The sequence below is a fragment of the Xenopus tropicalis genome, chromosome 3 (genome assembly GCF_000004195.4).
Source record: "Xenopus tropicalis strain Nigerian chromosome 3, UCB_Xtro_10.0, whole genome shotgun sequence".
NCBI classification, from domain to species: Eukaryota; Metazoa; Chordata; class Amphibia; order Anura; family Pipidae; genus Xenopus; species Xenopus tropicalis.
The window spans coordinates 74,362,257-74,377,077 of record NC_030679.2 but is presented as its reverse complement, the minus strand read 5'-3'; the positions used below and the strand labels follow the sequence as shown (position 1 = coordinate 74,377,077).

The following is a 14,821-nucleotide window of genomic DNA, read 5'->3' as shown; positions in this document are numbered from 1 at the left end:
TTGTAACTGACAGGCACGACTTTACATGAATTTAAAAGTCGTCCCTGTCCCCAAGACCAGTTAGGATAAACTATTGGTACTGTCCTGCATACTCTTTTATATAGCTGAATATCTTATTATATCTTATTATAGCTGAATATCTGATGCAAAAATAGCTTCCTTTCATTCTTAAATAGCAAATAATTATGGTGTAACCTACATTTTATATTTATTGATCTACATTGTTTGTAAGAATGATGTTCTTGGTCTGTTTTATTACATGTGATATTTCATTCACTTTGTTTTGTTCCCTCAGTATAAAGTGTTATCAGTACTGCCAGGGTCTGGGATGGGTATTGCAGTGTCAACACCATCTACACAAAAGGTATGTCATGCAGTGCAATCATAATCTATTTTTCATGAGCTGTAATATTGGGTGGCTATGGGTTAAGGGATTTGTTTACAGTAACTGGAATGCTTTGACATTCTGCCTTAAAGGGGACCTGTCACCCTAAGAAATAATTCCAAATTCTTTTCTATTGTGTTTGTTAAGCAAAATAAACATCAATTACATTATTTAAATAATAAAAATCTTGTTTTCTTCAGTCTAGGAATTACACAATCACAGCAAGCTAGAAGGCACCATTTTGTGGGCTCTGTTATTAAGGCAAGCTTTGTATCGCCAAAAAATCTTGTTTATGTGCAAGATAGAGGGGACCTAATGCACATTCCCATGCAGAGGCTACACAATTAGATAGTGAGGAGGGAGGGGGGAACGTGAGTGCTGAATGGAAAGTGAAAGAAATTGTCTGCCCCGCCTCTATGCCTAATGCATAGAGGCGGGGAAGGTAATATATGATTGGCATCTGGAATTTTTAAATGCCCTTATAATGGGTATGGATGAGTTGAGATTCATGTTTAATGCCTGGGTGACAGGTCCCATTTAAAGGACTTGAGAAAATACAGAAGAATATTCTAGTGCACAGATTCTACATTTTCCAATTTTGTTTAACACAAGAGGCCAAATATAAAACTATTTACAGACTCTCCAGTGTAGAGGAAACAGGTGCTGAAATGGGCTATACATGTACAGACTTGGTTGGGAAGTTTGGCCAATATTGACCTTGCTACCTGATTATCTGGACATGTATCATTTTTGTCAGGACACAGTTCCTCCACACTAACTGCAGTTCCAAACCTGCAGTCAGCCAGAACAAACAGAACAGTAGAAAAGTAGTTATACCCAATACAACAAAAGAAACCATGAAAATATTTACTTATATCAGTTGCCATCAGCCATGTCACATGTAATGCATTACTATTCACTCTTCTAACTCCAAACCATGTGTGGTCATAATAAGCAATTAGGATAGATGGTTTATCTAGATTTGCATATATGCAGGCCAATAAACAGCCCCATGTGACATTAACCAGAACATTCCAAAGGGTAGAATTCGTGTACCTGGGGTTACAGATCGCTTGCTATTACGCTATACCTCCTAACATCCTTTAGAGCAGGAAGCATATAGGCTCAAAAAGAATGAAAGCCTTCATACCCATACCACTAATTCTGAAAATTGTCTCTCTTAGTGTACCTTATTAAAGTTGTGCAGAGTTGTGTAGCAGGGTTGGCAGGCGCCATCTCATGCCGCTTGGAGTCCTCTTCTGTTGGAAATCACTACAGCAGCATGTACAGTTGAAGCTGATCTGGACTTGCCTTAAACTGTGCATGCTCCATGTTGCTGATCAAACACAAGAGGTGATTGGCAGGCACAAGATGATGCCTGCCACCCCCAATGTGTATTTTTAAGGAGGTACACTAAGAGAAAAACTGTTCAGACTAACTATGGTACAGGGAGGAAGCCATTGGATGGAACTTGGAGTGGAAGGGAGGCTTTTATTCTTTTTTAATTGAGAACTTTCAATCATCTGGTAACTAGCATCAAAGTAGAAGTCAGAAACTGGTCTTGGAGTTTGATAATGTCTCCTCTTTTACTTTTCCTTTCAGCCACTAGTTTTTGGTGCCATGGTTCACAGAGACGAAGCATTTGAAACAATCTTCAGCCAGTATGTCAAAATCACATCTGCAGTAACAAACAGCGACACCTAGGACTCACCTGCCACCCTGACATTATAGCTGTCCTCTTTGCCTTCCACCTCTTTATTCTATTTTGCAATAATTTTACTGAGTAGAGGGTTATATATTTCTCTTACAGTAAATGAGTATTGTTTATTTTCCCGTGTCCATCTTTCTATGTATGTACACTTTTTTTTTTTTTTTTTTACAGTGTCAGACCTCCCATTATTTTTAACAGAATGCAAAATGGGACCTACAGATATAAGCACTCATGATCTTTCATTTACATCTAAGCTCTTAATCCTAATAGATTTTAATATACATCCACCCAAAATCTTTAAGCCCTAATATTATACACTGAACACTCCATATAATGTTGTCTTTTACTGCAGTGGCTTTGGAATGAGGGCTGAAATCACTGCAACTTTTTGTTTTATCATGGGGTTATTTTAGATGAAATGGTAGGTTGGGAAAAGTGCCATCTTGTGAGTCACGTGCTTTGTAAAATTTGTGACTGGCCACAGTTTTGGGCCCTGTCATGACAGAGAATAATCTCAGTGAGTTATGTGAACAGTTAGAAAGAAGAATATGCGACTTGTGGCATAATCAGACCATCACCTTATTCTTGAAAGCATGTCTGCTTTCAAGAATACATGTACACATATTTATTAGGGCACACCTGCACTGCTAATCTAATGAAACCTTTGATTTTCCTGGTTGGAATTCTGGGAATCAGAGCTAAATTATAGGGTGATAAACCATCCTGCTGCTGTTCATGGAATATCTGTATGCATGCAGTTTTTGCTTTCCCTCTGCTGCATGGGCTAATTTTCCATGGCAAGGCATCTTTAGTTCTTAAGCATTTACCCTTTAATTTGAATAATCATGGTTGACTACTTTAGTTGCTGTGCAAAACTAAACCCTTAAATTGAGGAACAGGTGCAAAATAATATTGTAAGAGAACAGAAACTACAGCTTTCTTGCAGCGTACGATCTGATTTATTGTTGGGAAAGTAGTGTGAAATGTATTAGGTATGGTTTAAGGTTAATCCAAATACAGCAGTGTGAGCGAGATGTAGCAAAATGTACTCATTTTGGTGCAGATTTATTTAAAACATGTTAATATGTGCTATCCAACCACTTTGTATGAAACTTACCCCCAAATACGCATAATAAAAACTGCCCCATGTTCTCACCCAGGAGATTGATTTCATGGATCATTGTAAAGCCTGCTCTTAAAGCTATAGTTTCCTTGCAAGTTAGCAGAATGGACAGTACATACTAACTAGTCTTTTCCTGAGTTTAATGAATGTCCCAAAGGGCTTGAATCCTTGGGAAAGATAATCTGTATACTTGTAATTTGTATACTTGTAAAATCATGTCTCAAAATAACAGTACTTGTCATTGTTTATATTATGGTTTTAAGTATGATTTTTCTTCTCATTTTATTTTATTGTCATTCACTTTATTAAATGAAGAGCGTTTTACATTTGTCAGCACTGCTGCTTATGGACTAAAATATCCGCTGACCCCTACAATGTTCAGCAGGAGTTGAAGTATAGGTCAGTAGCGGGTGGAAGATAGTTGATTGGAGATACCCAGTTCAATAATTTTTTAAAATCTCATTTTAGGGGAATGGTAATAAGAAAAAGTAGTTGGATCTTAGGCTGGTGGCATGTTTCTTTTTCAAGTGAATTGGAGTTGGCAATGGACATTTACAATATACCCCCATGTGCTAAATGATACCACTTAGCTCAAAGTCTTTAGTAAAAGTAAGAAATAAGAAAACCCAGAAGTTTACTTAATCTCTAGCTGGATATACTCATTCCAGTTCTTATTGAACTAGTCCCGTAACGGCTTGCCTGTTGGCCTTGGCCTGGCAATGAAATGAATTCCTATTGAACCTGTTGGTGATATTATTGTCATTACAGTCATAGTTTTCACTTGACTATCCGACCTAATTTATACGTATATAACTGACTTGAATAAGTGCATACTTTCCTGAGGCAGGAATGAGTGTATTGTCACAAGGGGTGTTTTGACCAGTGCTACCATCATGCAGAAAACTGCAGTGGTTTAAACTACAATCTCAGCCTGCTTTTCATAGTAATCTATGGGAAATGTAGTGCCTGAAGCACACAAAGCAGTGACTGGGATAGAGGAGGCATTCCTAAACCCTGTAGTGCGTGCCATAGATTGCTATGTGATGCACAGACAGTGAAGGGAATTTTTACAGCTGATTTTCTGCCCCTAATGGCAGCATGCTATGTCAGTATAATGTCCTTTTAGGACAATGAAAAACTGTAATGCTTGCACATCTATATTTATGCTTTCTTATCTGGAGATTAATTTAGCAAGCACACATTTGCAGTAAGGCGTGTTCTTCTTTTAGAAACAATAGTTAGCAGTTATAAAGCAACATGGCAAAACACATGGTGACTGAAGGCTTTTCAATTGCTGAATCTGTCCCGAAGTGCCTCTAGTAAGAAAAAAAGAAACATACCATCCTTTGTATTGCTTGGGGTTTTTTATTATGGATAATGGGGGAACTGAACTTTCGGTTATGTTTAAGAGCAATGTAATAGCTTGATTTGCCTTGACACCTTTGCAAAACAAAAACAAATGTTTGGTTTGTTCAAATCAGATTAACTTCTAAATTTACTTTGATGAAGACAGGGATATTCTGAGACACTTATCAATTTGTCATTGCTTTTCTGTGGTTTTTGAACTATTTCGCTTTTTCTTCAGCTCTTCTCCAGTTTGAAGTTTCAGCAGCAGTTTGAAAATGAGTAGGAGAGCGTCTGAATAGAATCCTAAGTAACAATAACAATCAAGTTATAGCTTTACAGAACAATCATTTTTTGGCTGCCAGGGTCAGTGACCCCCCTTTTAATTATGAACAGAGGCAGCAAAGGAAGGCAAATTGTTAAAAAAAAAAAAAAAAAAAAAAAAAAAAAAAACTATTCAATAAAAAGTGAAGACAAAATTCAAAAGTTGATAACAAAAGGACATTCTGTGACACTCCAACTTAAAGTTGAAAAACCCATTAAACATCCCAAGGCAGACATAAAAAGCAGTGTGTGTGTGGGTTCATTTGATATAGAACCTTAATTAGCATTCAGGAAATGGATAGGGTTATAGAGTTCCTTCTTTTACATTGTTCAACTCTTTCTGGCAAATCCCCGCCCCACCCAACATCAGTTTGTTCTAGAACTAGCTGGCATTATTACCCAGCCTACCCATAATTAATTAAATTTTTAAACTCATGGCATGCTTTTCTCTATTGAAGTTTTCTCTCTGATTTTGCACAGGAAAAGATACAGAGAAAACCCAATAATAGTACACATTTCTTTGGCACATATGGTACACTTAAATGAAATGGTACTATTTTCATTGTGGCAGAGGTAGGCACGCTGAATATGAGTATGTGCCTAACTTTGATGTCAATGTTACATAACCTGGTTGTAAGAAGGAGACATTTAAGATACTGAAATCACTTTAATTTTGAGTATATGGAAAACAGAACAAATTCTTTTTGCAGTGCTGAATTTTAATTGTGACATTTGTTTTCTTTTATTTGTACTCCATTTGTTTTCTCTAAAGCAGATATATTTAGTAATATAGTAATATATTTTTGTTCAACTTTTTTTTCATGTTTGTCACTGTGGTCGGTTTGAGTTCCTGTTCATGTTGAAGGGACAATGAAAACAACCCTGTCTTAAAAAAGAAAACAAATGTGTGTGTTCAGTTAAATGTATAAATATATATACTGTATAATTTAAGGAACTCATTTCATTTTTTATCAGAGTTGGGTAAAAGCTGTTGGACTGATGTCCCCTAGGTAAGTGTAGTATTTAAACGTTACTGACTTTTATACAGTATCTCTACTCTTAGTTAATATTGCACATGGACCGTTTACATTACATCTGGGGATGGCAGATTGAGAAATGGACTTCTCACATTTCTTTTTAAGTTGTAACAATAAAGAAGTAAAAGAAATCACCTCTCAGTAAGAATTCCTATTGAGTTAGTCTGTGACAACATAGGCTGCCAAATGACATCACTTACATTTTAATAATATCACTATTCTGGACCCCACTGGTTTATATTGCAAATATGTTTTAGTTCTTACTGCTTTGGAAACCTAAAAAGGTTTATCTATGGATTTAATTTTTGCATTTAGGCTTTCCATATTAGTTATTTGTTGAAGATCATAATAGGAAAAAGCTTTCAGCACATATTCACAGAGATTATTAGTTGGAAGTGTTATTTTTAATGATTATGTTATCAGCTGTTACTGCTAGAACATTGTCTTAACAAATGAAATTGGTCATATAATATGGTGCCTATGAGAGACCAAGGGATGTCCTGGTTATATGTTCCATAACTAGGTTTCCAGGGTATATTACTGGTAGTAGCCAATGAGAGAGTATTTTGAAATGAGATTTTTCTTCTCAAGTCAAATGATCCAAAATGCGAAAGACTAAATTCACAACATGCTTGGTAAAACTGTGGATTTATCCCCCCTTGTTGTGCTGTTTTGAAACAACTGCTGTGATGAATCCTTGCAAAAATTCCTCAAACTTCATTAAAGAAAATGTAAATACAAATGAATGTAAAATTGCTCAGAGTGGGTCTGCCATGCTAAGCAGACTAAACATAACTCAAATTGTGCATTTTGCGCCATTCCCAGGAGATCGGTTAGCTGATTCAGTAAAACCATTCACTGTTACAATACTTTGCAGTTTTATCCTAGAGGAAAAAATATTAATGGGACTTTAATGCGTTTGTATAAAATGTAACACTATGATCTACCACAATAAAAATTCAGATATCTTTTCCCCTTCCATACAACAACTTACAGCTCAAGTTATATGTTTAACACACACTTGCTTGTTTCACAGCCAAATGACAAACTGCACATGCTGGCGCTTCTTACCATAACTCCCTCACTCACTGTGGCAAAAATGTAACATGGCATGGGACATATTTCCCTATTCACTTGTATACGATTTTTTTGGAGCATGTTTATCAATGTGTAGAAATATTGTGCCCTGTCTTTACCCTTAAATAAATATGCCCCAACAATTTGTACAAAAGAGATTATTGAATAAAGAACTGTGTTAAGTTCTGTTTTTTACCCTTTGATAAATATCCCCCATGTGCCATAATTATACTGCAGTGCATGCAGTTGGCCTTTACTTATTCCCAGTTAGATCTGCATTCCTGATCCTTCTATGAGCTAATATGTCTTGCTGCATGAGGCATTTGCTATAAACTTTGCCTGTGATCACACCCTGATGTAGAGAAAGTACTTTAAGATTGTTGTACAAAGGGCTGGGAGGATTAATAAATGCTCACAAAGCCCTCAGAGTCATGGAATTTTTTTTTTTAAACCTTAAGCCACACCAGGCCTCCGACTAGTTTTGGACATAGCCGCCCCTCACACACTAAAATTATGGTTATGGATTAAGCACACACAAGCACATAAATCATATACATGCGTATTAAGATAATTTAAATGGCACTTTTTTTTCAGTATTTTCAAAACGTTAATAAATAGATAAAATGTGCACAATGTTCACAAGTAACAGGCTCTAGAATAAGGGTCCCCAACAGTTTTTACACAATCAAATGTAAAAAGTGCTTGGAAAACACGCAAGTATGAAAATGTTCCTTGAGGTTGCCAAATAAGCACTGCCATTAACTATTTGTTATCCCCATGTGAACTGGCGGCCTATAGGATGCTCTGTTTGTAGTAAATTTGTTCTGTATGCCTCCAAAACTTGGATGGGTGTGGAGGGCAACATGTTACTTGAGAGCCACTGCTTGGGGGACACTAGAATAACATACCACATTGTACACATCACTTTCCATGCTCTGCCTGGGAGCTTTGTCTGTTGTAGTATTGCACAGCTTGACACACAGTGAATCAAACAAGAAGTGTTCATGTTAAAAGTGGTGGCTCATTTTCTCTAAAAATTCTTATTTCCTGCAGATTGCAATATGATGTTGTATCATCACTACACATTTTTACTGCAAAAAGTTAGTTTGGACAGGTTAATATTTAGGCAAGTGGTCAGCACTAGAGTTGGTGCTGAAATTGATATGAAATCAATTTATGTAAACCATTAAGGTCCCTTTTAAGTGATTGCTGCTAAATTGTATAATGTTTACCTACACTGCCACAATATTCAGATTTGCTAGCCCATTACACACAAATAAATGAGAAAAAAAGTATTTGTAGTCAAAATGTTGACAGAAGGAAATTTCTGTCAGAAGTTCCACATATGTATATATATTTTTGACATTTTCAACTGTATAGATTAAGATGTTAGTTTTTACTGAACTCTGTAAATTTAGAAGGCTATTTCTTGTATTAAGACTGCATTAGAAGGATATGTTACAGTTTTTATGTCTGTCAGAGTCTATTTTTTTTTTTAGTTGTGAATAATTTTAGCTGATAAAAAATGAAATAATGACTAACTTGCCCTGTACATTTTTTTTAAAGAAAAAAACTTTTATTGCATAACAAAAAAATGACATACTTCTTGTATAAAATAAAACTTCATTTGAATAAACATTGGGAAAATTTGTTTTTTTTTCACCTATTATTTACTCAGCAAAGCCAAGTACCCCACAGACAAACCAATGGATGTCCCAAAAAGGCTTAATGCAAAATGCTGCACTGCCAGCATTCGTGTGCCCTAAGTTTGGTGATACACCTACATTTACATTGATTTTACCAAATGTTTCTAGGGGCAAGCGGCCTGCAGGGATCACTAGTAGCTACTTCAGCTGACAAAGGGTCCCTCTGAGGTTGCTGACGCAGTATAATGGTATATATTATAAAGGTATGGAATCCATTATCCGGAAACCCGTTATCCAGAAAGCTTCCAATTACGGAAAGCCCGTCTACCATAGACTCCATTTTAATAAAATGGTTCAGAATTTTAAAACTGATTTGTTTTTCTCTGTAGTAATAAAACAGTATCTTGTAATTGATCCCAACTAAGATATAATTTATCCTTTTTGGATGCAAACCCGTCCTATTATGTTTAATGTTTTATTGATTTTTTAGTAGACATAAGGTACGGAGATCCAAATTAAGGAAAGACCCATTATCCAGAATAGCCTTGGTCCTAAGCATTCTGGATAATGGGACCTATACCTGTACAACCAAAGATTCTAGACAAATTAAATTAAATGTACATTTCAGAACATGTCAAGTTTACACCTGCAGTACCATTTGTTCTATGCCGGGTGTCTTTGGTTATACCATTTGTTCTATGCCGGGTGTTTTTGGTTACTGCATTTCAATACAAACATTTTGGCAGCCCTTGCCATATTACATATTTAGTTATTGTTTTAGGTGGTAAACAACTACTGCAGGAATTAGTGTGTTTTAAAAAAAACATCAGCAAATTTTAATACACAGTTACATTTTAATTCAGCTTGTAGGAACAAACAAAATAGTATCTGTGGCATGTTCAAAAGTCTGGACACCATAGTAAGTCAGTATTTAGTACAGCTGGGGTGTTTGCTACAGAAACCCTACTATAGTTTATATAAATACCCCGCTGTGTAGCCCCGGGGGCAGCCATTCCTGCACTGGTACAGCTGGGGTGTTTGCTACAGAAACCCTACTATAGTTTATATAAATACCCCGCTGTGTAGCCCCGGGGGCAGCCATTCCTGCACTGGTACAGCTGGGGTGTTTGCTACAGAAACCCTACTATAGTTTATATAAATAAGCTGCTATGTAGCCATGGGGGCAGCCATTTAAAGGAGAAAAGGCACAGGCACATAGCAGATAACAGATAAAACACTATTGTATTATACAGAACTTATCTGTTATCTGCTATGTAACCTGTGCCTTTTCTCCTTTTTTCCAGCTTAAATGGCTGCCCCCGTGGCTACACAGCAGCTTATTATATAAATGATAGTAGTTTTACCAGTGCAGGGCAACAGTGCATTATATTTTTATTACTTTAAAGCTCTTTTATTTTTTGGTGTTACTGTTCCTTTAAGACTGAAGCTTTAAAACATTTGAAAAACTGCTGTAATTCAGCTGTAATGTTAGCTTAAACTTTAAACATGACTATGGGATTCTAGGGAAATCATTAGGAGTAGGAGTATAGATAAAATTGTCTTTTGGTTTATTATCAGTTCAGTTGTGTTTTAAGTGATCCTTCCCCTTCCTGGATGTATAAAATACATTAGCATATTTAAAACAGAGGAGTCGGAGTCAGAAGTATCAGAAACTGAGGAGTCGGAGTCGGGGAATTTATCTACCGACTCCACAGCCTTGTTTAGAATGTGCTGATATGTAATAGAATCCATCCCTTCCTCTTTACGTACAGCAATGCTTTGCACTGGCTGCCACACCATCTCAAAGGAAAATTGAGACATCTTCATGTTTAACAAGTGGCAAAGTGTTTCATCAAATGCCTTTTTTTTCTCCAAACAAACCTCAGGCTTTCCTAGGCACTGTTTGAATACTGCAGATGCAGATGTTTGTGATGAGGTTGCAGTTAAGGCTTCCTACTGATTCTGGTCAGCATACAAGCAGTTTTCTTGATCTTATAGATCTTGCCTTAACTTCCACAGTTCCCCTTAACTGCTATTTCTTGATAACATTACAGAAAGTGGAAATTGCAAGCTTTGTAGACATCAATTGGTGACTTTTTCAGGTCTGCTTAGAGGAGCCCATAGTTGTTGAGTGACAGCCCAAAGTTTAGGGTGTCAGAGATTTTATTAAGGTCTGCAATAGTCAACAGGTGGCTACCTCAGTAGGCCATATTAGTCTTTAGGAATTATTAGTGCCAGGGGTCTTGCAAAAACAGTACTGTGAATTATAATTTGCAAACTTTTATTTAACACACTGATTCCTGCAGTAATTTTTAGAGGGGATATATAGTCCTCCTATTACGTTAAGGGATTCTGTTAGGATTCCTAAAAACAAGTAAGTTTCCAATATAGATGTATTGGGTCTTTTTTTTGTACTATTATAAAGATAAAAATCCATTTTCCTCTTCTGCGGCAGACAGCCTCAGCCAGCTGCTGCTTCGGTTCTGAAGTAATCTGATTGGTCTTTTACTGAAAAGTCCTCCGATTGCAGTATGAGTCAATGGGAAGCAAGGATGTTCATTGCTGGAAGATTATTCTCTGTTCTGATAGGGTCCAGAGAGAACAAGATGACTGGTGGCCCAAGGTTCTGAACAGCTTAGGTAGGGCTTGCTATGGCTGTCTGTGTGCGGAAACCAGAACATTTACTTTTACAATGGTAATAAAAAACAATTATGCATGAATATTGGAAACTTGGTTGTTTTTATGGATTCTAACAGAATCACTAAATATAATGGAATGACATCCCCTTTAACACCTTTCACTTACAAAATTAACTGTATATGTAATATGGAAATGGGTAACTGTATGTAGGTTACCCATCATTGCCTGGAGCTTGGTCTACCTTGATCTGCAGGCTGAAGTGTTTGCCAGAATTCTACCTCATGCTGTTTGCAGCATTTACAGACTAGTTTGGGAAGCCTCAGGCTTTTTGAAATCATGACTAAACTCATTTCCACTAAACCAGAGATATCTAGTAATTTATTAAAAGATCCGAGTTAAAAAGGAAGAATGAACAACACCCAAAACTAGATCACACATTATAATTATTATCTAATATTCTATCTTGTTGTGGAAGTGTTGAAAAGAACAAAGTACTCAAACATAATAACCCTTTGCTTATTATTAGAATGGATATCCCATTAATTCATATCATATTATTTACTCTCAAGAAAGGAAATTGAGAATAATAGGCAAAAAGGGATTTTCTTTTTTTTTCCAAAGTACCAACCCGTGAGAGGAGCAGCTTGGGGTGACTGGGCTGCAAAGAGTAATAACATTCTTACTCACCAACAGCTCTCTTGCTAAAACCTATATCAGATGATGTTTCTTTCAAATAATTCTATCCTTTCAAACAAATCTTCTTTAGGAGAAGATTAAAGAGATTGTGCAGAATCCAAGCTGAATAGGCAATCTCTGGAAAAGCAAGTTATACACACATGGTATTTATTGCCTTTGATCCAGTTTGTGACAGTAGAACACTTATATTTATAAAGTGCTGCTTGGACCACATGCCATCTTCTTGTCTTGTATAGCTATGCTATAGACATTTTCTTGCCAGATGTGGCATGACTACCTTGGCTGACGTGATCAGTGCAGTTACAGCTCATTTCTCTGTTTATACCATAAAGCTATAACTCCTTGACGTTTGTAAAGAATCAACATCATCACTTTTGCTCTGTCTAAGTAATAGTAGTTTGCCACCCTGAATCTGACAAAATTTCTGATGTTGAAATATCACTCTCGATAAACTGGCTACATTTTTGTTAGTGACGAAAATGGTAGGTAAGGGAAAGGTAAAGAGCAAAGATGTAGAGAGTCACACGTAGAGGAGAAACAATGCAATAAGAGATAAATGGGGGAATGTAATAAAAGTTGTAAATGGAAAAAAATGTGCACAAATAAGAATAAAAATTTGCATTTCACAATGTAATATTGTTCATTAGACTGTTATTGAATTGCGAATTGTAATTGCGCATTGTGAACTTTTTAAGGCAAACTTGAAGGTGGCATAATCTTTAGGAGCAAATGTAACCACTTTTTTATTAAAGGAACAGTAACACCAAAAAATGAAAAAGCTTTAAAGTAATGAAAATATAATGCACTGTTGCCCTGAACTGGTAAAACTGGTGTGTTTGCTACAGTAACACTACTATAATTGATATAATAAGCTGCTGTGTAGCCATGGGGGCAGCCATTCAAGCTGGAAAAAAGGAGAAAAGGCACAGGTTACATAGCAGATAACAGATAAGTTCTGTAGAATACAATAGTGTTTTATCTGTTATCTGCTATGTGCCTGTGCCTTTTCTCCTTTAGGGCTCTGGCACACGGGGAGATTAGTCGCCCGCGGCAAAACTCCCTGTTCGCGGGCGACTAATCTCCCCGAGTTGCCTACCTCTGCCATCCCACCGGCGAACATATAAGTCGCTGGCGGGATGGCAGACGCGGCGGCGCGATTTTGCGCAAATCGCCGGAAAAGACTCGCAAGTCTTTTTCGCCGGTTTTTTTTTTGCCCCGATTTGCGCGGAATCGCGCCGCCGCGTCTGCCATCCCGCCGGTGACTTACATGTTCGCCGGTGGGATGGCAGGGGTAGGCAACTCGGGGAGATTAGTCGCCCGCAAACAGGGAGTTTTGCCGCAGGCGACTAATCTCCCCGTGTGCCAGAGCCCTTAAATGGCTGCCTCCATGGCTACATAGCAGCTTATTTATATAAATTATAGTAGACTTTCTGAAGTAAACACACAACTTTTACCAGTGCAGGGCAGCAGCACATTATATTTTAGCTACTTTTATACACTTTCATTTTTTGGTGTTACTGTTCCTTTAAAGGAAAAGTAACGCTAAAAATTTTTAACTAAAAAATCTATTCTACCCTCCCCCAATAATTGCCCTATCCTGAAAACTATTTGTTATTTATAATGCTGTAAAAAAACTATTTTTTATAATACCTGTAAAAAACTTTGCTTCCGGTCATTTCAACAAAGGCGATATGGCGACGCAGGGAAAGTTTCAGGGGAAGCGTTCACTATGCGGCGATCGACTGATCGAGTCTAGCCTTCCTTCTGTATAGGAAGGAGTCAGGCTAGACTCGATCAATCGATCACCGCATAGTTAAACTTCACCCGATACTTTCTCCTGCATGGCCATATAGGCTTTGTTGAAATTACCGGAAGCCAAGTTTTTACAGGTATTTTCTTCTAAAGCATTAGAAATAACAAATAGTTTTCAGGATAGGGCAATTATTGGGGGAGGGTAGAATAGATTTTTTAGTTAAAAAATGTTAGCGTTACTTTTCCTTTAAGAAATTTTATTACATACGCTGTGCACTGTCGCAAACAATAACAATCGCAAACTTTCTTCCACTGTTGGAAGTGGTCGCTAAACAGTTTCCGTGTTCGCAAAGCCCAAATAAAATTTGCGCAAAGGCAAATTTTCTTTGCATAAAATTTTGCATTGTAAATAATTTTTCCATTACTGACTTTTATTACATTCCCCCCTTTAAAGAGGAGACAAGAAAATAATACAGAAGGGAAGGTATCATGGTAAGTTAAAAAACAGAATGAAATGTTTAATATATTTTGCTCTACGTTTCTGCTGGAGCATATGGGACTTTGCTTTTTCACAGCTGGGATGTATTTTTACTGTGAACCTGAACTACCTAGATAAATAAATTCCCAACTGTATTGCTGGAATAAAATGTATGTGACTCTAAAGTTGTACTGCTGAGATGTACAGTATATGCGCAGGCATGCCATTTCAAGAGCAATTGTAAGCAAAGGCAATTGTGAAGCCCTAATACATAATGCAGTCATTTCTTGTACTTCAGCATCTAATAAATGCATTCATTTGCATACTAAATCAAATTCAAATATCTCAGTATCTCAACGCATTTCGTGTGGTACTACCACGCTTCCTCAGGAGCAAGGATCACATTGGACTTCAAACTGATTGCTTACATTCCTGCACTGGGATTTTTTTTTATGGACTTTAACCCACTTCTGGTCTGGGGCATTTATAGACAAAAGGCAAATTTGCACATGGGGAATTACCTATAGCAACCACTCAGTGACTAGCTTTTTCCAACCATCTGCTGGTTGAAAAATGAAATCAAACATTTAATTGGTTGCCATCCAGGT

The 14,821-nt window shown here is 36.9% G+C and overlaps 1 protein-coding gene across 4 annotated transcripts in view; it reads left to right on the top strand.

The window, feature by feature from the left end:
* The window catches only part of gramd4 (GRAM domain containing 4), a 74,185-nt gene extending 65,553 nt beyond the window's left edge, over positions 1–8,632 (top strand). For all 4 annotated transcript variants that reach the window (XM_031898999.1, XM_031898998.1, XM_002932190.5 and 1 more), the window contains 2 exons: positions 296–364; positions 1,988–8,632. In XM_031898999.1, the coding sequence (XP_031754859.1) occupies positions 296–364; positions 1,988–2,089 (171 nt within the window). In that variant the 3' untranslated portion in view covers positions 2,090–8,632. The remainder of the gene's footprint in view (positions 1–295; positions 365–1,987) is intronic.
* Positions 8,633–14,821: the final 6,189 nt, after the last annotated feature.